The sequence below is a fragment of the Acanthopagrus latus genome, chromosome 19, assembly GCF_904848185.1.
Source record: "Acanthopagrus latus isolate v.2019 chromosome 19, fAcaLat1.1, whole genome shotgun sequence".
Lineage (NCBI taxonomy): Eukaryota > Metazoa > Chordata > Actinopteri > Spariformes > Sparidae > Acanthopagrus > Acanthopagrus latus.
In genome coordinates, this window is record NC_051057.1 from 12,897,816 (window position 1) to 12,919,259 (window position 21,444).

At 42.7% G+C, this 21,444-nt stretch overlaps 3 protein-coding genes and 1 long non-coding RNA gene across 12 annotated transcripts in view; 3 read left to right on the forward strand and 1 right to left on the reverse strand.

Annotated features, from left to right (window-relative positions):
* Nucleotides 1-2,651, forward strand: part of rttn (rotatin) — a 36,197-nt gene extending 33,546 nt beyond the window's left edge. Inside the window, exons 46-49 of the mRNA XM_037079410.1 lie at nucleotides 43-310; nucleotides 1,917-2,020; nucleotides 2,293-2,362; nucleotides 2,493-2,651. Of these exons, the coding sequence (XP_036935305.1) occupies nucleotides 43-310; nucleotides 1,917-2,020; nucleotides 2,293-2,362; nucleotides 2,493-2,572 (522 nt within the window). The 3' untranslated portion in view covers nucleotides 2,573-2,651. The remainder of the gene's footprint in view (nucleotides 1-42; nucleotides 311-1,916; nucleotides 2,021-2,292; nucleotides 2,363-2,492) is intronic.
* Nucleotides 2,652-4,118: 1,467 nt separating this feature from the next.
* Nucleotides 4,119-9,256, forward strand: cd226 (CD226 molecule). 5 transcript variants are annotated; one of them, XM_037078336.1, is made up of 7 exons: nucleotides 4,123-4,308; nucleotides 4,973-5,296; nucleotides 5,477-5,857; nucleotides 6,346-6,448; nucleotides 7,139-7,193; nucleotides 8,078-8,235; nucleotides 8,953-9,256. In XM_037078336.1, the coding sequence occupies exons 1-6, from the start codon at nucleotides 4,245-4,247 to the stop codon at nucleotides 8,204-8,206; spliced, it is 1,056 nt and encodes a 351-aa protein (XP_036934231.1). In that variant the 5' UTR covers nucleotides 4,123-4,244; the 3' UTR covers nucleotides 8,207-8,235; nucleotides 8,953-9,256. The 5 variants fall into 5 exon arrangements, with proteins under 5 accessions (XP_036934232.1, XP_036934231.1, XP_036934230.1 ...); XM_037078335.1 differs by having other exon boundaries at nucleotides 4,245-4,308; nucleotides 8,078-8,212; XM_037078338.1 differs by lacking the exon at nucleotides 4,123-4,308 and adding an exon at nucleotides 4,689-4,858.
* Nucleotides 9,257-9,787: 531 nt separating this feature from the next.
* dok6 (docking protein 6) overlaps nucleotides 9,788-21,444 on the reverse strand; it is a 54,219-nt gene continuing 42,562 nt past the window's right edge. Inside the window, exons 8-10 of one of the 3 annotated variants that reach the window (XR_005071445.1) lie at nucleotides 15,271-15,303; nucleotides 13,146-13,356; nucleotides 9,788-9,807 (exon numbers count right to left, since the gene is read on the reverse strand). Coding sequence is in view for 2 of the 3 variants with exons in the window: in XM_037078959.1 (XP_036934854.1) it covers nucleotides 13,196-13,356; nucleotides 15,271-15,303 (194 nt within the window). In the remaining variant the exon portion in view is untranslated. Of the gene's footprint in view, nucleotides 9,808-9,922; nucleotides 13,357-15,270; nucleotides 15,304-21,444 lie in introns of those variants that run through there. The other 2 variants (XM_037078959.1, XM_037078960.1) reach the window with 2 other exon arrangements.
* LOC119008546 overlaps nucleotides 14,930-21,444 on the forward strand; it is a 49,317-nt gene continuing 42,802 nt past the window's right edge. The window contains exon 1 of one of the 3 annotated variants that reach the window (XR_005071448.1): nucleotides 14,930-15,239. This is a non-coding gene — a long non-coding RNA (uncharacterized LOC119008546). The remainder of the gene's footprint in view (nucleotides 15,240-21,444) is intronic. The other 2 variants (XR_005071447.1, XR_005071446.1) reach the window with 2 other exon arrangements.

Sequence of the window (21,444 nt, forward strand, 5' to 3'; positions counted from 1 at the left end):
AAAAGTTTTGGAATAAAACTCTCTCATCTGCTTCCTTCTCAGAATAATTTCCTGCAAGCCTTCCCGTCAGTGCCGATGCCCAAAGCGGGTGGTGTTAAGGCCGCGTCTGCAGGTAGCGGGAGTCTTTTGGGCCTGTGGCTGAGGCTGCTGGTCAATCTGTCGTTCGCGGAGGACGGCCAGCAGAGTATCCTTCGGGTGGCCGGAGCTCTGGAGCTGCTGGCAGACTTGGCACAGCACCGGCGCCACGCTCTGCTCACCCTCCACAACCTCTGCTTCTGCCCAGCCAACAAGCCGCACGTCATTGCCAACGGTATGAAAGGAAAAACTGGAGAAGTTAAAGGTGCACCGTGCAACTTTATGACTATAGGTTATGATCTATGATCTTCTTGTTCCCACTCCACCAAATTTTGATGCACACTTTTTTATTTTGCTTCTGTAAAAAAAAAAACAAACAGAGTAGCTTTGTGGCTGTGGCTTTGTTAAAGACATTAGCAGCAACTCAAATTGCTTAAATAGAGCGTAGTATACTATAGTATGTAGAAATATAGATATATATAATGCATTTTATATTAAAGGAATAGTACAGTAATAGTTGTGAAATGCATTTGCGTTCTTGCTGTCAGTTATAAAAGAAGAATATGGAGCTGGGGCCAGGAGTTTATTGGTTAGCTTAGCATAAAGATTTGAGGCAGGCTAGGCTGTGTCTCCTTGCTTCTAGTCCCCATGCTAAGCTAACAGGTCAACCTCTTTCTTCAGCTGCAAACTTAACGCCCAGATGTGAGAGTGGTATCAATCTTTCTGTTTTGTAACGTGCCAGTAAATAAGAGTATTTTTTGAAATGCTGACCTGTTCCTTTAACTTAAAGGGTTGCCAGTACTGCCTGGCCAGCAGAAAATCCTTCCATATTAGACTGTAGCCTTTTCTGGCTTACAAACTCAGACAAGCCGACTGTACTCTGTCTGTGTCTGCTGAGCATGAAACAGCAGAGGGAGGCGAGTAAAAATAAAATGCTTGTTGAACAAAGTCATCTGGGAAGCTGAGAGTCCCAGATACGTTTTGTCAGGAGCTCTAAACTTGAGACAAACAAGGAGTGAGTATTGGACTAAAATTCACCCGGTGGCCAGAAAAAAACACATGCAGTTGGATGCCTGTGTTGTTCTGGCAAATCACAAGAGGAACTCTTAACTATAGCTGCGGTTAGCTAGTAAGCTCAGTTAGCTGTGCATCTAGTGGTCCAGACTGGGTGAATTGTCACCAGAGGGAGTGTTGTTGTTTACACCAGGACATATTTCACCTTTAAGTTTAGTCTCTGCTATGCTGTAGAGAAAGTTACATTTGAAACTTAGTAAGGTAGGAAAGAATGCAGCAGGCATACAGAAATTTATAGCTCTAAGACACGGAGAGGAAGTCACAGACGACCCCTCAGCCACCCAAGCGAGGCTGTAGGTGGGAGTTGCAGGACCAGGTGGGTGAAATCTACCTCTTGACAGTACTTTTGTTTCCTGTGGAAAGATCAAGTTTCCTGTGCGTCTTGCATGCAGTGCGATCTCAGTCGGTGATTGTGAGCTACGTGATTGCGTTGCCGCCGTCTCCATTCTGCGAGAATGGGTGAATATGCAAAACAGACGTTGCTGTGTGATATCTGGAAATGACCCAGATATTCACACTGTGGTAAAACACTGCCAGACATGTTTTTTTCTGGGTTCAGTACAGCGGTTGTTTGCACCAGAAAATATCAATGTGTTGTGTTTATTCAGGTTTTTTTTTCTATGCTTATATATTATCTGTGTTTCCATAACTAGAATCCCTCTTGTCATTTTGAATAAAAAAAAAAAAAATATCCGATTGCTTTTTTTTGCTTTTTTTTTACAGTTTACGAAACATCTCTGATGATTATCTGCACATCTTTCCTCCAGGTAATGCCATGAAGGTGTTGCTGTGCTGTCTGGACAGTAAAGATACGGAGACTCGGTGTATGGGAGCCTCTGCACTTTGGGCTTTGCTCCATAACAACCAAAGGGTACAAACACACGCACACATGCATCCACGCACTAAAACTTTATTTCAGCGACAGTAAATTCAGGCTAGTGTTTGAATTCATTGGCGATAAATGTCAAATAAAATCCGAGGGTGTCTTCACTCTGTCTCGTATAAGTCTGTTTGAAAGCTTCATTGTCGTCTCACACACAGAGGAGACGATCTGCCTTTTTATCTCCTAAATGAATTAGGAAAAAAAGAAAAGAAAACCTTCCTGGTTTCTGACTAATCTGTCTTTCTCATTTCCCCTCAAAGGCCAAGACTACTTTGAAGTGTCCCTCTGTTCGATTGAAAATTGAGGAGGCACATACCATCTCTAAGAAGGGTATGCATTTATTCACTTTGATGACGAGCATGCATCAGCACCTGTCACGGCGCCGAACATCTGATCATTAGGTTTTTCATGTCCTGTTGTTTACGATCGTGCCTTTTTTTTTTCTTCACATAAACCACAGACGCAGAAAAGAAACAGGAGCCTAAGAGCGCCTACCTGTTGAAGTGCCTCGAGAACCTCTCCCAGCTGCTAAAAAACTGATTGTATTTATTTTGTTTGTTTTGTATCATGTTTTATACTTGAAGTTATTTTGATATTAAAGTGCCAAGTCGCAAATTTAGCTCGGCCTCGTGTTGTCTGACTTTACCCCAAACTAAAATCAAACCAAATCTACCCATGCTTTCCTTTTCTGTTTTAAACAGCGTCATTTCTTTGCTGGGGGGGAACAGCTGTGGCTTCAAACACCGCTAGTGTGGTTGTGGTTGTGAGAAGTGCCTGTTCCACCCAACACCCCCGTGGGTTACCTGGTGATAGCCAACACAGCTGGCTCACAGATACTGTAAACCTAGTGTTTCCAGGAAACAAGAAGTTGTGTCAAATGTATGCCATATACACGAGGACGGCCTTCTTCACCTTGTCGCATTTGCTTGCTTTTCTGGCTATTCTGACCCACAATCCTCAGCTCATTAAAGCTGCCTTCTCAAGCACAAAAAGTCTAGAATCATGCTAGCAGCTACATGAGGCTTTAATTAAAGTAGCATCAGACAACTTTCCCCCCCTTAGCATGTCCAAGTGTTATTATTGTTGGCTTCCCTATTGCAAAGACATCTGGATCTTTTATATTTTTTTCCTCAGAGTCACAAATAACAACACCTCCGGACAAAACATGAGTTTATTCAATCACTTTGTCTATAATAGAGATAGATGGCTGGTTAATCTTCCATTTCCTGGGTGAGTGAGTGCCCTGTGGCTAAAGAAATGGAGTAGTGATAGTGAGGTTTTATAGGGAGCCAATGCAAACTCTGGTTTTATTATTCTATATCCATCCATATCCACTTCATGTGTGTACGCTGAAGCAGAAAACTTTGATTACTGCCCATTTGAGCACTGAGCTACTTAAATCTTCTGGCTAACATCGGCATACTAACGCGCCCAGCTAAAGCTAGCATGTTGATACATTGCAGGTGTAATGTTACCCATGTTCAGCATCCTAGTTTATCCAGGGGTGGTCATGTTAACATGTGGACTCAAAAGTGTTCCCTCTTGGATGCCACTGTGGTTGATAAAACATGATCAGGTACCTTCTGGGGTTCCCTTTCAGAGCCTTTTTTTACACATTAGTGCTCCATCGCACACAGCTGGTGCCCGGTCATTTTTTCCCCGCCCTTGTCCCTCAAACATCCAGAATCCGCCACTGCTAGTTAACCCCAAAACCCACATTTACAACTGATAATGGTTCTAGAGAGATGAAAGTTCAAAGTTAGTAGGATTCATCCCCTGCGTAACATAAATATCTGCATCACATCTTCATGGAAACCACCCAGAAGTTAGTTATTTGCATCCTCCAATCTCAAATTTGTATTTTTCAAAATGGCAAAAAAAAACAGCCCTCTAAAGCTCTAACTGAAGTTTTAAAATGCTTGTATACTGGATTAAAAACCGTTCATGACAGCTGAGGGCAGCGTCGGCACAGTTTGGAAAACTTCACTATGGCTCCCAGCATGCAGCATCGTGCCGTAAGCTTGTCTCCCGTTCCCAGCACCCGGCGATAAAGTGCCCCTCTGTGTGGAATGAGCTAACAGTGGGTTTACCATGAAGTGTGGCCCCAGTAGCTCAAGTGCATCTGCAGCCAGAGAGCTAGCAGGAAGTGCAGCTCGGGTGCCTCTCCACTCGTCTCATCAATGCAGCTTTCATTCTCCCTCGGTGGGGCAAGATGGAAGCTGTACAAAAGGACCACTGGTACTTCGTGGTACTCATCTTTCTTCCTTTTCTTAAAGGTATGGGCTTGAGACTTATTTCTAAAGTTCTTTTTTAGAAGAGTAATTTGTCATGAATGGAAGTGTCAAATAATGGTACTTACATAGTCTGTTCAAAGTTGAATCCTCTGTTGTCTGTGTTTTTTTTTTTTTTTTTTTTTGTTAAAGCTTCATCAGTTTATAATCTTAAAGTCATTTCTCAGTTTTCTTCACTTTTGGCTAAATTGGTTGGTAACAAAAATAAATAAATAAAAAAAAGGTAGAAAAACTTGTTATTGTGAGTTTTGCAAGACATTATTATTCTAAACCTGCCAGAGCTCTCCCAGGGGCATCACCGGACTTGAAATCAGTTGTCATTCAGCTCAGATAAAAGGCTTTGAAAACTTGGAAGCTTGATCACCAACTATTGTCAGCTGTGTTTTTGTGTACTGGCTCAAATTAGCCTAATTACCATTACCCGAGGGATGGCCTCGAAGCTGTGAATAGCTGAGGTAATCTTCAAGTGGAGAAGATTAAGGGGGGAAACGTTGCCTTTTTCTTCCTCTCTGCATAGGTGTGAATGTTATTTCTTGTAAGTTTATGATTCTATTCAAACAACTGATTACTCTTGCGTCTTATTTACATTCTTTTTTTTTTATTATTTGTTTGGCCAAAATTCTGATTTAAAAAGTTGCACTTTGTCCAGTTGCTGTCCCGCAGAAAGATGCTGTCACGGTGCGTCTGGAGGAAGGAATGGTGCTTGAGTGTTTGTGCCCCTGGGACGGCAACCTCAGCATGGTGTCCTGGACCAAAATACCAGACAAGGACCCGATAGCTGTTTTCCATCCAGAGTACGGCGTGGCCTTTTCGCACCATTACCGGGAGAGGATAGAGTTCCTCAAGAACACGCCTATGGATGGGAGTATTTCCATGAGGAACGTCACTCACCAGGATATCGGGCTCTACCACTGCTCTGTTCAGACCTTCCCTCAAGGCCCCTGGACGAGGAACATTCAGGTGGAAGATTTAGGTAAAAGCTATGTGAAGGGGAAAGTTTAAGCTATTACACTGCTGCGCCCCTGCTGAATGACTAAGTGTGATGTTAGTGTTAGAAATGAAACTTGCATGTGATTTACTGTACCAGCCTTTAATTTCCACCACGCATTAAGATTTCTTTCTTTCTCTAACGAGACATTTCCTGTGTTTGCAGACGAGCCCCCAGAAGAAGACAACGGCACAGAGCCCCCCACCCTGGAGCCGATCACGCCGGACATGGAGCTGGTAGCCGAGGAGGACAACAACCTCACCATCAGCTGTAACCACGAGCACAACGGCACCGTGTACCAGGTCATTTTGGAGAAGATGCCGCACGGCCACCCCTGGGGCATCATCGGAGTGTGCAAGAAGGTGGAAGGGGGCCTGCTGGCTGAGGACTACAGCGACAGGGGCAGGGTCAGTTGCACGGACAGCCTGGATGTCAGCCTGCACCTGACAGGTGTGGTGCAGGAAGACGGAGGCTTCTACCGCTGCACCTTCAGCACAGACGCAGGGGTGCAGACCACCACAGTGCTGCTCACCGTGCCCCCTCCAGGTACACATACACACAGCACGCAGTGTGGAACATACACATGTATCCAGCACATATGACAAGATGATGAATTGTGTCTCATTCTAAAAATGATTTATGAATCTTAACATGTCTGAGCGACGCGGTGATTGATGAAAACTAATGAATGCAATGAAACAATGCTGTATCCGTTAATGTCAAACAATTCAGCAGGCATCTGCTGAGGCGACCACATCCTGCAGCAGCCCTCTCTTTACTGTTACTGGGAAGCTGTGTGTGTAGGTGTGCGTGTGTAGGTGTGTGTGTGTGTCTCTGCACACCACAAGTACTTAAACGTGTGTTGGACCTGTGAGTCGTGAACTGAAAGATATTCTGAATTGTGTCACTCACCGCAAACACAATACAACCACAATGGTGTTTTGTTTTTTTTTCTGCTGAAGTGAAAACCATTTTCTTTCCAGCGGTTTCAGTTCATTTTATAATCTCATTATTTTCTCTGAATTTATATCCAGGTGGGTTCAGCCTGTCCACGTACATGATGTATATCTACATCGGGGCTGGTGCTGCCGGGCTCGTTCTGCTTGTAGCCATCATCGTACTAGCAGTGATTCACAGGTGAGATCGCCATCATAATTTAGCACGCAGTATAAATGACGTGGCTATCAGTCAAATTCATGCCCAGAACAAACGGGGGCAACATATCACCTGCTAACTGCCATTGGCTAGTTAGCTCGGGTGATTTTACATTTAGTGGCCCGGACTGGGAGCTCATAGAATCCCAGGAGTGTTGGTGTTTACACCACTAGCATGGGGATGTTGGACCGGGACACGCCGGGGCTAGTTGCTTAGCAACTACGCTAACTTCGATAGATACTTCTGCACCACGAAACATAGGTGTCATTATGTGAAACTGTTTAATGTTTTCAGCTAGGATTCCTTCACAGCAAACACTAAGTACAAGTGAGGCTGATTGGAATGTCTTTAACTTTGGAGGTGGTTTGTTTCAGTTTTTGATTGATTAAAAAGTTGACCTGATGGTGGGGCTAGAAGAAAGGTCAGATCACCAGAGTCATTACTTTTCCATGGTGCGGCAGCAGGACACTCCATCAATATCTGCAACATTTTGCGACAATCTGTGAGGGAAATTCTGAGATATTCCAGCGGAAAAGGGGAAGAGTTGACCTGCGGGTGGCGCTAGATGAAAAGTGAGGGCGTCATTGGAGTCGTTGGGATGTGTGTACCAACTGTGGTGGCAAACCTACATTTCTTTTGTTGTTTTATTCTTTCGTCCTGTAATCCCCACAGGAAGAAGACCAAGAGAGAGGAGTACAGAGTCAAACTGCACCCATCTCAGAGACAGGTGAGCCTCGCGTCACTCATCATATCTACTCTTGTCTTTACACTTGACACTTTTACGGCACTCCCTTACCTTCTCTTCAGACAGGCACTTCATTATAAACCCGTTACACTTTACTCTTAATCTTGTTTGGTACAGCTCATCTCTCACCATGTACCCTGACACTTTGTATGTATACCTGCTGACTTCACTAATGCCGCTTCACGAGCACTGACAGCGTCACGGCTTTTGGATCATGTACAAGAGCAGCTTGTCGAAATGACAACAGATTGGTGGAGAACACTTTTTATCTCATGAATTTTAAAGGAGGCTTATTATGTTTTTTCTATTGAGTGTTTTTAGAAAAGGTCAAAGCACTGACAGAAGCTCCTTTTTCCCAGAGAAAACATTGCTCCTGAATGTCTCCTCAGCAGTCTCGCTTCAAGTTCTGTGACTGAGCGCCTAAAGTAGATAGTTTGGCAGCAAGAATTGATTTGGCACAGCAGCTTAGTTTTTGTTAGCTGTGCTGGCTCAGGCATGTGCACGCTGACCAATCAGAGCAGTCTGAATATTCAAGGAGGGAGGGGCCTTAAAGAGATGGGACCTAAAACAGAATGTTTCGAAGTAAAGTTATGAAACTGAACTAAACCTGAGCATGAAATGTCTCCTTTAAGAATTTTACTTAATATAACTTTATTGAAAACAATATAACACCCATTTTGCTGTGATATCGGCTGTGTCATGTAAAGATATAATTTTATATCACAAAAAAACTTCACATTCAGCCTGTTCAGAGGGACATTTGAACACTTTTTGCCAAGCTACTCCTCGCTATCATCCTTCCATTATCGTCTGTCACTTCTTGTCTAACGCCTCATTTACTAACATAATCTGCCGCACGTTCACAGCCAAACTTCTACGAGAACATCTCCTTACATCCCAGGAAGAAACCCAGGCCGATAAGAAACTGCCCGGTCTATGCCAACCTGCAGAGCGTACAGTCGCACAAAGCCCGTCATCAGCCTCATTGCAAATGAGCGGCGGTAAATAAGATGTACTGCTTGATGTGAGTCTTCAGTCTGTCACAGCCGTCTATCCGCTTGCCCTCAGCATTTCTCTGATTAGTGTACATACGAGCAAAAAAAAATGATGATCATTTATCCGAGCAGGGATCACAGTGACGCCGATTAATATTCACACTGTGTTTGGCGCTCACGCGAGTCTCAGGACGCCGTTCAGAGTCAAGCGCCGCTCCCGCTAATTAAATGTAGTATGTTTCTTCATAATTACTGTAGAGGAAATATTTGTTTTGGGCAAAACAATATTTGACAGTAGCCGTCATGCACGGAGAGCAGACAAAGGGCTGTATAATCGCTCTTTTCACTCCCCTAACCCCCGAGTAAAACGACTGACAAAAGCCTGTGTAATTGCTCTCCTTTTACTTTCATCCCTCCTGGTTTCCATTCAAAGCCTGACAATGGTGTCTAATCATCTAACAGAAAAGAAAAGCAGTCAGTCAGAACTGTACCATCACTTGAGACTCTCGCTCCCCCCCGACGGGCTCTCTATCTAGGATGGCTACGTTCTAGTTACAGCACGCTCTTGTTATGAAAGCTAAACTCTAATTAGCTAATCCTGTGCTTTAGCTCCTTATACGTCATCTTTCTACTGTTTCCTGTGTCCTGTTTTTTTCTTTCTTTCATTTCCAAGCTTGTTTAAGTGCTTCAATCAATTTTTGAGGTTTGTGTGTTGTTTATATGTAATCTGATTCATCTCTCCATAGAAATGGAGGCAGTGGCTGAGGCCGTAACGGATATGCAGGCTATTCTGCTAAGAAACCAGACAAATGTGGACAAGCTAAGAAATGTGGAACGTTAAAAAAAAAAGGGACAATATATAGTTTGGAATCACACAAGTTTTTGGGGTGTTTTTTGCCTTCATTCTCTCATCAAGCTGTTGCCGGTGAAACTGTAGAAGCTGCAACTTGTACATTTGACTGTGATACTGTGTGGGTGACCGGTGGTACTGAAACTGATGTGTGTGAGCTGCAAAAAGTGGTATAAATAAAAAATGTGTCATAACCACCACTACCTCGTTGATTTCCTGTGATGTGAGAGTGCAATAACAGGGAAAGAGAAAGACAATCGCTGGCCAAAAACGTTTTCTAGTAAACGGATTGTTTGCTGCAAAATGAAAACACCGCACATCATCGAGTGCATGCTCAGAATTTTTAAGGGAGTGCTTTGACAGTGAGTCTGTGCGCTAAATATCGCAGTTATTGCTAGCTTGATAAACTTTACACTGAGACTTGAAGAAGAGAACTGAAGGTAACACCACTGAGGCTCACTTGTTTATACGTCTTAAGTGTGAAAATGACTATTTGTGGTTTGACAGTGGTTTTCGCCAGGTTGTTCGTGCTAATGGCAGTAACTTCCTGAAACCATGAGAAAGTCACGCTACAAGTAGTCTGGCCAGTATCTCCACGTAACACTGACATTTTTACACGTCTAAAAATAACATGGACAACTTGTTTTTGTTTTTTGGGGGGTTTTTTGCAGGTGATTCTCAAGGTGTTGGTAGGCTGGTTATGTTACTGGATCGGCTTCACATCCTTTAAGTCTTATTACTCGGCAGCCATCTTTAAAAAAAAAAAAAAAAGAAAAACCAGAAGAAAAAAAATGTCGAACAACTCCTTTAACATTAACCTTCTTACCCTCCGTCCGGCGTTCCTGTCGGCAGCAAAACAATGCTGGTACATGATCGAACATTCAATTTTATTACCTTTTTTTATCATCAAAAACATTACATATGTACATTTAGTGAAAACTGTAGTCCTACACTCAATGTATTCAAAGTGCTATCAACATATAATCTGACAGTAACGGAACACGAAACATGGCGGATACAAACACAGTCAACAACAGAGGAAATCATGACGACACGTCGTACCTTCAACAAGTGAGCTGCTACGGCGAACGACAAAAAAAACTGTAAATGGTAAACACAGTCAACTATAACGTCCTCGGGGCTCCACAGCATGGCTCCAGAACAGTCCAGATGCAGCAGATTTATTATATGTATATATATATATTGAACACACTTGAGCTAAGACTCAAGATGAGTACGGCAGAAATGTGGCCAAACATCAACAACTGTCTTATATTTCTACAAACCGTTACCTTGAGCTCCGTGTGCAGAGCCACTGGCAGATGGGCACTTGTTGTTTGATGCTCAAATTAATATAAAATGTGAGTTCTTTAAATACAAATAAAAGTGACTGACTATTAAACTTCAACACAAAATCAGTGCTTGTAACTTGATGTCTGGACAAAACGGGTGCTTTGCCCGCCTTAAACTGATTGTCGTGAGTGCTGGAATATCTGTATGTAAGAGAATCATGTCTTTTTCCAAAACGTGTAACAAGCAGATTACGACAAAAATGTAAATGGATGATAAGTGTCTGCTAACGCCCACCTACCAACAGGTAATGTGTGTTATTCTTAGTTGGCTCTGCTTCAGTTAGTTGTGAGTATTTTAACGTGGCATAGCCTTTCACAGCTGGGTCTGCAGTATATAAGAGAGAAAACGTTAGACTATATATATATATATATATATATATATATATATATATATATATATATATATATATATATATATATATATATTATTATTTTTTTTTTATTTTTTTTTTTTTTCAAGCGGTACAGAGCTAAATTCTATCCACAAAGGTAAACTCAAAGCCCGAAGATGGCGCCCTGGTGAGGTCTCACACTCTGCAGTCTGTGTCAGAAAGGCACTTCTTACTCAAGGAGGACGTTATCGCCACAGTTGTCATGTACTGAGGGACAAACAAATTCAAAACTCACATGCTACAGAAGGGGTTTACTAAAATGGTCTTCTGGTGATCGAGAATGGCCTCGAACATGATTTCTTTCTCGTTCACACAGTTGCTAATGAGGCTAATGAATGGAAAACAACACAGCATTCAACTGACACTGAAAATAAGGTCGTTTTCAGGCTACTGGATCAGAAAGTGTGTTTTATCGTAATTCTGTTGGAACTGTTGAAACACCTTCTAGTTTCTTGACAGGGTTAGATAAGAATATTGATACTGTCATGTCTGTATGAGATATATATATATATATCTCTATCTATATCTATGCACAGACATGAAACTAGTATCAGTCTGCTCTCCGACTCTTGGCAAGAAAGAAAATAAGTGGATTTCCCCAAATGTCTCTTTCTGGTTCATACTGTTGCTAATAAACAGAAAAAAAGGCTTGGAAATCGGCAGTAATAAGGTAGCAGCCAGGCTACTGGGTCAAATTATGTGTTTTCAATTGCAATACTTTCTTTTTGGTTAGAGTTAAATGAGAAGATTGATACCACTCTTGATGATAGTATGATAAATATGAAGCTACTACTAAACAGCTGGTTAGCTTAATTAGCTGAGCTCAAACACTGGAAAATAGGGAAACAAGCTAAGCTAACCTAGCACCTACAAAGCTCACTAATTAAATAAATGTAATAAGATGAATCTAATTTGTTTATTCTGTAAGAAAACTTAAGTGTGCAAGCAACAAGTTGTGGTTTCACATAGACATGAAAGTGGTATTAATCTTCTCATGTAAGCTGTTGTCCGTTTCCTAAATACAAAGCTGTAACACCAAAGGCTGGTTAGCTTAATTAGCTAAGCACAAACACTGGAAAAAGGGAACACTACTGTGGCTGGCTAAGCTAGCTCTGCTTACCAGCCCCTGTACAGCACTCCAATTAACAAGATATATCTCATTTGTTTATTCTGTATGAAAACTGAAGTGTAAAAGCAGCAAGCTGTGGCTCGCCAGGCGCAGGCAGGCCAATTTTTTCAGCTTTGGACGGAGCCCTGCTAGCTGTTGATCCTGTTTCCAGGTCTTGGGATAAATGGCCATTTTTGTACAGCAATGAGAGCCGCATCAATCCTCTCATCTAACTGTCAGCAAATAATTGGACTTCCCAAAACTCTGTTGTTGCTAATAAGATGAAAACAAGACAGCACTGGGGACTGACAGTAAGTTAGCTGTCGGACTGCTGGGTCAGAAATTAAGAATTTTGCGCCTTTTGCTAAACAGATTTTTACACTGAAGCTGTTTTCCTCCCAAATTTCAATATTAAAAGCGGACATAGCACTTTACTTCTGCCTTGCACAGCTCGCACCATCAGGTCACCAGCATCTCACCTCTTTCCCTCTGCTAATGAGCCAGCTATCACACACTGTGCAGTATATGAGTCTGGAGAAGAGCTGGCGAGCCATTAGAACCAAATTGCTCTGCTTTAGTGTAATGTGGGTTTGGCAGTCTGAAGAAGAGGCTGCGAGAAGGTTGCATTCCATCATTTCTGACACGGCAGTCCACTCCTATATCCTTGAAGCACATTTCTGAATGACTCTTCCCCCCCCCCTTTTTATGCTGGGTGTAACCGATTAAGGGCTTTAGCTGATTCATCACTGCCGTCAAAGTGAAGCGTTTTTTTGTTTTTTGTTTTTTTTCTTTGTGTAAGGCATTGATCAATTTCACATTCTTTGAGAAGGGAGCAAAGTGGAGCGAGCACGGGGAGGATTGCATGTCAAAGATGGTGGAGTTTCTCTGGAACATGGTTGCTGAGGCGGCACATTGTTGGAATGAGACCCAGTATGATTTCATCAATTTCAGAAGGAAATACTGTTTTACAGTGTTAGTACCTTTAACTTCTAGTACTATGTAGTGCAGAGGTTTGGGTGGGAAGGGGGGGGGGGGTCCTGCTGGCTTTGAGGGGATAATGACAACTTAAAAACTACATTTAAACATGATTTTTGGTGCAATCTCGCTGCTGTCACACAGCACACACAAGAATCACCCCTTCTCGGGATCCTTTTCTAGTCCCACTCGCCCTACAGTTGACACTATTGTTCACCAGGAAATGATATATTACACATGTCCCTATACATATTTCTACAACCTTTCTACAGCGGAGGGTAAAGTGTCCAGTCGTGGGAGAGCAATTCTCTGTCATTGAAGGGCTCTCAGGCTGCAACTGGATTCGCAGCCACTAGAGGGCGATGGCGCCTCTTCCTGGCGCTGGCTCTCCTCCTCCTCCCGCTCCGGCTCGTCAGACAGAAAGCTGGGGAACGTCTGTGCTCGAGGGATGAAAGTCATTGTCAGGCCGCTTCCTGCGGAGAGAAAAAGTGGAGAGGGGGGAAATCAATGGAGCACTTCTTTGTTCAGCCGAACGGAAATAAGCGTATCTGTTTCGCCGATACCTGACATCAGAAAACAACACGTCCCGTTTTTTTTCAGACAGTATGTTCATGGTACAACTGTTGCTTAGCTACTGTCCACGCTGATGTATTTATGTGCAAATCAAGACCACAAGAATAACTGTTAAAGCCCTCTGATGTAGGTGGCTCACGTAATACAATATACAATCCTTAAGTTGTGATGGGAAACCAACCTTTCGTCTCAAATAAGCATCTTCATTGCAGAGTGATCTAACCTGTCTCATCTGTTTGGACTGTCTGCTCTCTTTCCCTCTCCACCTTAATTTAAATTAATTGGACCAATTTGTTCTGCAGTTCATATTGGTTAACTGCACCGTGAGGGAGTAATGGATCCTTGTGGGTGGAGGGGGCCGCTCCGTGCGACTGCGAGACCATTAATAATATATTAGAATGCTGTTTGGAGACGTGCGCGGTGAGGTGGGCCGAGGATAAAGTGGCCGGCATCATGCTGATCGTGCAGCGAACAAGGAGGAAGTGGCCGCCTATGAATGTTTCAGGAGGTGCTACACTGTGATCAACTCTAACCTATAGCGCCCGATAGTACGGGCGGCCGCACGTCAATACAGTTATTACAATTCAAATTGATTTTACCTCCGGAGGTTAATTGAAATTTGATTAACAAATTAAAAAACAGGATTTGTTTTCTGTGAAAACTTACATGCAAAATCGACAGAGAGAGCATTTATTTTTTTCTGCTGTTGGTGCTAACTGAATTTAAATGAGGCTTAGTCTTCCCCTTTTGGGTTCATAATTTTATCATGGGTTGTGACAAGAATAGGTTTACATGCTTACAGTAAATGCTCAAAAAAACAACATATACTGCAGCTCTGTCTGATACGCTTTGTTTTAGCTCCTGTCTCTTTAAGGCCCCCCGGATACCCAGTCTCCTCTGACTGGTCAGCTCACACACGCCTGAGCCAGCACCGCTAACAACAACAGAGCAGCTGTGCTAAATCAATTCTTATGCAACAAACTAGCTGCTAGGCATATATTGCGAAAATGTGTGACATGGTGAGATAGTGTGATGTCACAAAGTCACAGAGTTAAAGGTGCACCATGTAGAGGAAGCCCAAACAAACTAAATAAACAAACTCTTTGTTTTCATAATTGAATAAACTAAATAAACAAACTGACCTTAAAGGTCAACACAGTTTGATAATGTTTTACTTTGTTTATATGTAGCGGACCCCTTTCCTAGTTTCAAACAGTGTTCTGTGTACCTTGTTTTGTAAATATTAAAATTCTCCAAAACAACATAGTAACCCTGTAAAGGTGGAACTACTGTCGAGGTGTTTCAGGAGCAGTGTTAATAATCTATATACATCACTGAAGGAAAGGGAAAAAAAACTGAAAAAGCATAATATAGATCACCTTTAAATTTCATTCATAATATAGCAAACACCATGCACAAACACACTAGCAAGCAGCTGCCACCAAACGGAATCGAGCTCACACCGCAACATGGGCTGCCAACTCACCACGACACAGGATATAAAACATGACCCAGTCAGCCTAGTAATCAATGTCAAGTGGCTGCATGTGTGTGTGTGCGTGTGCATGTCAGAGCCACAGAAAAGGCGAGACAGACGAGTCTTGTTGAAAACTGAAATGTGCGTGAAGTGAAATGAAGCAGGAGTAAAGAAGGACAACGAGAAGGAAGAACACGAGAAAAAGCACTTTCCCCTGCGCGAGTGGAAGGAACAGCTTGCAGGAGGAAGCGCAGAGGAGCTGGTGTGGGTGTGAGGAGGAGACCAAAACAGTACCAGCCATAACAGGTGAGTCATTCACACACACATGCATACACACCTCTGTCCGCCAGTCTTTCCCTTCCACCACTCCCTGAAATAAAAAAAAAAAAAATGAGACAAAGCTCAGGGTTAATGTTTTAAATGCAGCTCGGGCTGTGTTGTAGAAGGAAAAAAAAACACTGCAGGTTAAAAAAAGGAGGGACGCTCTCTCTCTTTCCCCTCGCCGTTGTGCTTAATAGATTGCTGAAACAAGTGGTGCGCAACCAGGCATATCCTCTTCACATCTTTGCCAAGACAATCCCTCCCCTCAAACCAAGGCCAATTTGGGCTGGAAAAAAAAAAAGAGAGAGCGAGAGAGAGAGGCAGGGAGCCCAGAGCAGACAGTGAGGGCGAAGCAGATCTCATCATCTCCTCGGTCATAAACAGTGGAGTTTGTTGTCTGATGCCCGACCCCTGACGAGAGCCACACGTTTGGACACAGCACACAGACACAAAAAAGGAACAAAAATAGTTGTAAAAACACTGAGGGAAGATGGAGTCAGCATCCCTCCTCCTCCTCCTCCTCAGACAGTGATTTGTCAGTGCCTTTTCATTACTAGGGAAGGTCATGTCATCCTATCTGGCCCGGGGTGGCAGCTGCTGGGCCGGAGCAGACAGGACAGGCAGGGAGGGCACCGTACATGCTGACAGATACAATGGCGGACCTGGACACACAAGCACCTATTCATGCATGTATGTAGACACACAAACACACACACCTGTCTGCACCTTCCTTACCTCGCGGTGCCATCACCCAGATGGCATCCCTAGAAACAGCTGTAACCGGAGAATACGAGGCTGCGCGGACCACAAAAAAAATCGGGATTATGCGAGGCTGCTGACATCCAGCTTTGTGTCTTTTGTGAGGTGAAGCAGCCACAGGTGCAACAACACCCTCGAATATGGGATCGAGCCAACGCGGCCCTCAAGACTGACTCAATTTATGTCAGTTTGGATTCAGATAACCCGCGTTGACGACTGAGATTAAAGGAGCACCATGTAGAGCCGAAAAAATAAATTCAGAAACTTGGAATATTTACAAATAATACAAACAGAGAATACATAACTGAATAAACAAGCTGCTCTGGGAGGAAAATAAGGCCCCCAGAACAATGTTTAGATCTGGAAAGGCGGCAGGGTCCGCCACATATAAACAAAGTAAAACAGCATGAAACTGTGTTGTCCTTCATGGTAAGTTTGCAAACTCAGTTTATTCAGTTTAAGTCTAAGTTAGGTTAGCATTAAAATCTTCTGATTTAAACATGCCTTCCCCAAAACGACATAATGCTCCTTTAAATTCCTCCCAAGCCTCCACCAGGAGACCAATACAGTTGGACCCAGTTTTACCTGGCCGTGATGAATTTTTCATGCGATTCCGTTTTTTTCCCCCCTCTTTGCATCTACATCTACTCTATTCCTCGTCGCCTGTTGCAGATAAGATAGTGTTATCGTCCTGCTCTCCTATCATCTTGTCCCCGTGCCTTTGATACTTGCTCCCTCTCTGTAAAATCCCCTCGTATCACTCCCAGCCGATCAAACTAAGAACAGCGCTCCGTCCCCATTAGAATTGCTAATGCTTCAGCACTAAACTGTAGAGCACAATGAAATGCAGCGAGAGAGAGAGCTCTGTGTATGAAATGGCAAAAAGAAAAAAAAATTGCATAAAAATGGCCCCACGAAGAAAATACACGCATTCCTGTTCCCTCTTTTTTCCCATTCCACTATTAGAGCTGGTAATTGAACCATTTCCGACAGGCATGGCGCCTTGCTTTCTCAACTCGAAAAAACTTTAAAGTGCACTTATTTGTATGCATCAGCAAACTCGGAACAGAGCAGTTTCACTGAAATGCAAAAGAGTGAATAACATTAGGAGAGTGGAGGTGGAACGCAGCGGAGAGGAGATACATTGTCTTCGAGTATCATTTGTGGAGATTAAAACGTCTACACTGGGTTTTGCTTTAAAAAAAGGTCAGCACGTCAGGGGCTGCGAGTCCCTCAATTTCTTTCAAACAAAACACGTTTGACAATGATTACTTTCAATTATGGCAAACAAGCCGTTTGGGATGTGTTTCTTTTCTTTTTTGTTTTTTTTTTGTTTTGTTTTTTTTTAGAGGGGTTTCCAGCTACATTTAAAAAAGGCAGATGTGAAATCCATTAAAATAATCCACTTACTGTACTTCTCTGCCAGCTCCCCCCCACGTTAACTGAGGCAAAGAAATAAACAAATAGGTGGGCAAACCTCGACGGGACAGGAGAACGGCGTTCCTTAATTATTCCCCCGGACCCGCAGGGTATTTGAAAGCAGCCCGAGCATGACTCAGCAAATTGACTGTGCTGATTGGATATTCATCGTGCGGGCAGTGATTCGGTCAAGGAGTGATCGCAGCCGGCCCATCGTGGTCCAAATCCCAGATTTCTTACCTCAATTTTGCACCCAAATAGTTTTTTGCTAATATTATCACTACTGCAGAGAGACACATCTATACAGTGGAAACATTATATTTTACACCAGATGATCATTGAAGGCACATTTCCTTACGAGATCTGCTACAACTGTACTACATTTGTAAAATAAATATGTACATGTATTTAAAGACTAAGGGTGTAATGCAGAGCTAGTATCCCCATCTGTTTATTATACAAAATCTGTTTTATGTATTATGGGTGAATTTGTGGAGAAAGTTGTTGTCAGGTCACTATGAACTCTGCTTTTACTTTAAAAAAGGCGGTTTTGTATATAACATTTCAAGATAGTCGGCTTACAATCCCAAATCCCAAAAGACAGTCCCTAACGTCAGGCTGTCAGGTTGTGTTTATCTGTTTGGGCTAAATGACAACAAAAGTAAAAGTGACATGTGCCTAACAGGGCCGTTTCCAGACTTTTGGGACTGGGGGACCCTATCGGGGCACTGACACAAGCAGGGGAGGCATGAAGTGAGTGAGGGGCATCAAGTGACCACTTCTTACACACTTAAACAACATTACAGTGTCTCGCACTTTCTCACACTCCTGTGTTTACATTTTTTTTTTTTCACATTACATTCATTAAATGGCACTTTTATCCAAAGCAACATACAGTAATTGCATTAAAAAACCTACAAACATAGACTTTATTAAACTGGGCAGATAGAAAATCATACTTTAGGGGTGGCACTTAGGATGACCGATCAGAATTCAGATTCTGGGGAAAACAGATGAGGATGAATGTCATGAAAGGCCTGAATATTAAACCTGAAACTGTAAACAGCTCAGTGTTTTTCCCCTCCGGCTATTTATTTATCATGAACTTCACACTGCTCTGTCTACTTCCTGTTTACACCTGTACAGACATCAATCATCCAGGTTACTGATATATTATCGAAGAAAATGTCTGGATCTGAAGTCCCTTCACATCGTATTTAACTAAATTTATGGACATTGATAGCTTATGGACTCCATGAATCTTGATATGACTGTAAAGAGTGAGTTAACAGCGCGTGTCTGATGTCTGGGTGTTGTGATGCGACGGCGTTATGACTCTGGGAGACAAATATGAGCAGAAAAGAACAGTTTATACCCGTAATAAAGGTGCAAACACACGAGGTCATGATGGGAGTTTCCGCGTTGCAGCACAGACAGCAGAGGATGTAAAAGAGCTCCGGGGAGGTGGAGACCTTCTGCCAATGAGGACTCAATGCAATTACTGTGCGTGCGCTCCCTCATCCGAGATAGCTCGCAGCCATGTCAAAAGCAACGGCAGCTCCTGACGTGTGCGAGCTTCTCCCTACACACCTTCCTCACTCCAAACATCCCGTGTCACACCGGCGGGTTAAACTCCTGTCACTCCGCCGCGATCACCTTGCAGTCCTCCTTGTCTGACAAGACCTCTTTTTTTTTTTTTCTTTTTCTCGACGTGTCCTCAAACACACCGATGCATTCGATATTAGTCGCGGGGGAGAGGAGGGGGAGATGACGGTCGCGCGCTTCGAGCAGGAGAAGGTGGAGGCTGGTTCTGAGTCGGACGGACACGCGGAGGAAAAGTGTGGGAGGACCGGCAGAGGTGCCAGGGTGATGGATGAGAGAGGAGCTCCTGTGCTCACCAGAGTTCGGAGAGGAAGAGTTTCGAAAGGGGGAGTTTACGGAGAACGGGTCCATAAATAATGACCCCCAAGGTGGAGGCCTCTAGGTTTAATGTATGTGAGTAAAGGAAAAAAAGAAAAAAAACATGTTGGTGTTTGGGAGGCTCATAATTTGCTTTTGAGCTTATCAAGACACAATTAAATGATAATGAAAATGGAAAAAAAAAAAAAAAGAAAACAACATCCAGCCTTTTTCAAAAGAAAACCATGATGTCAGAGCGACTTTCATCTTCTTTCAGCCCGGCTCTCTGTTGTGCTCTATCAGCGAGAGCCAAAAGGCCCGTAATCCTCTGATAAGTCTACTAATCAACTAATACCATAGACAGAGCGTAATCTCATCGGCTCACTAATCACCTCTCTGCCTCTGGTCTTCATCTCGATATTAATGCACACACACACACACACTCTTTCTTATGTATGCATTTAAGTGCACACAGCAGGGGATATACAGCGTTGAGCTGGGATGCTACAGAGCACCTGCTGCAATATTAATGTATTTAGGGTGACATTTATCTTTCTCTCCCTCACACACGCACACACATACATTTAGTTTCCTGGAACACAATAATATATATATTTTTTTTATCTCTCTCACGACAGACGGAAAAAAGCAACTCAACTCAACTCCATCTCAAGTCAAAATGATTTCTAAATGGCTGAGAAGACTTCAGAGATAAATCCGTAATTCAGACGTTTCCATGCTACGCTTCTATGAATGATGGTTTGAAAGCTTATTTTGCAGCTGTGTAGTTCAAAATTTCAAGACATTTTATTAGCTGTTTAATAATTGCTTGACTGAGATGGTCAGAATCGTTTGAATTATCGGGAAAAAGCGACAAAGTCAACATACCAGTTCCGTCGTGTTTCCTTTCAAATACTAGAAACGGCGGTCAACGCATTGTTTAAACGCTCTGAGTTTAAATGCCGAACGAATTCTTTCTGGTGTCCACATTGCGACACGATGCACAAGGACACATCAAAGTCACAGTGGGACAACAACAGACTGAACACTGCAGTCTGTGACAACCGATCGGAAGGGAAATCAAATCACAAACACGTGGAGCAGTCACAACATCAATAAGAGATTATAAGCATCCTTAAGATAAAAATTAAATATTGAGATAGAAAAAGTTAAAGAAGGAAGAATGGAAAAGATTTTATCAACAAAAGGAGTTCACATGAGGTAGAAGTGGAGCCCGGACAAAACAATTCATCCAAGTCTCGTATCAATTATCAAGATTTTGCCTCTGTTTTGATTGCTTGCTGCTGCCCGCGGCTCTAGAATTAAGATGTTGTTCCAAATTGTGAATCAGATGCCCGATGAAGGTCGGGGATTCAAAGACTCGAGGATTCGAGGGATTTGTTAAATGCACAATATGTGGAGTGAAATGCAATGTGGCGTGCCTTGTGGCATATGTCTGGGAAAAGGAAAAATGAAATGCAATACAAACATGTTTAAGTATATGTTAAAAAAAAGTTAAATGTACACTTGTTTTGAGGGTTAAATATGCACTGTAGAAGAGGAAAAGCTAAGATACAAGAAATAAACACTTAATTTGAGGAGAAAATGTCTTCATGGTGGTGAAATTATCCGTCCGTGCAGCAAGATCATTTTACTTTGCAAGACATCTTGAAAATAAATTGGTTCCAGTTTAGAAAATAAGTAGGTGCTGATAGTGTTCAAAGGTTTGAAAGTAAATAGAAAATGCTGTGTTTGAGTTCAAATTTCCCTGAGACCTGCCTTTATACCGCACAGTAATAAGTGGAATTCACTCAGTATTATAATTTCTTTTATTTGCTTAGTTCTTTTTCCCACAGTGAAAAACTAATAAAGGAACAAGAAAAATGGCGAGTATGCAGCTTGTTTTACCAGCACATCACTCCAGGTTCAGAATCCCTGACCAAATGTGGCATAAAAGAAAAACGCCCAACTTAAAGATACACTGTGAAATTCAAAGGCAGAAACTAAGAAAATAACTTTGAAGACAAGCTACTTTATCTCATTTGCACATTTTAAATCCCGGCATGGGCAGAACTTTGTGCTGTGCGAGTCACATTCATCAGTGACTGCGAGA

What these genes read in the sequence shown, in the direction of transcription:
- cd226 (XM_037078336.1), top strand. Translation starts at nt 4,245, where the DNA reads ATGGAAGCTGTACAAAAGGACCACTGGTACTTCGTGGTACTCATCTTT. An exon ending in CATTCAGGTGGAAGATTTAG is followed by an intron (nt 5,297 to 5,476) that starts GTAAAAGCTATG and finishes CTGTGTTTGCAG; the next exon opens with ACGAGCCCCCAGAAGAAGAC. An exon ending in GTACTAGCAGTGATTCACAG is followed by an intron (nt 6,449 to 7,138) that starts GTGAGATCGCCA and finishes TAATCCCCACAG; the next exon opens with GAAGAAGACCAAGAGAGAGG.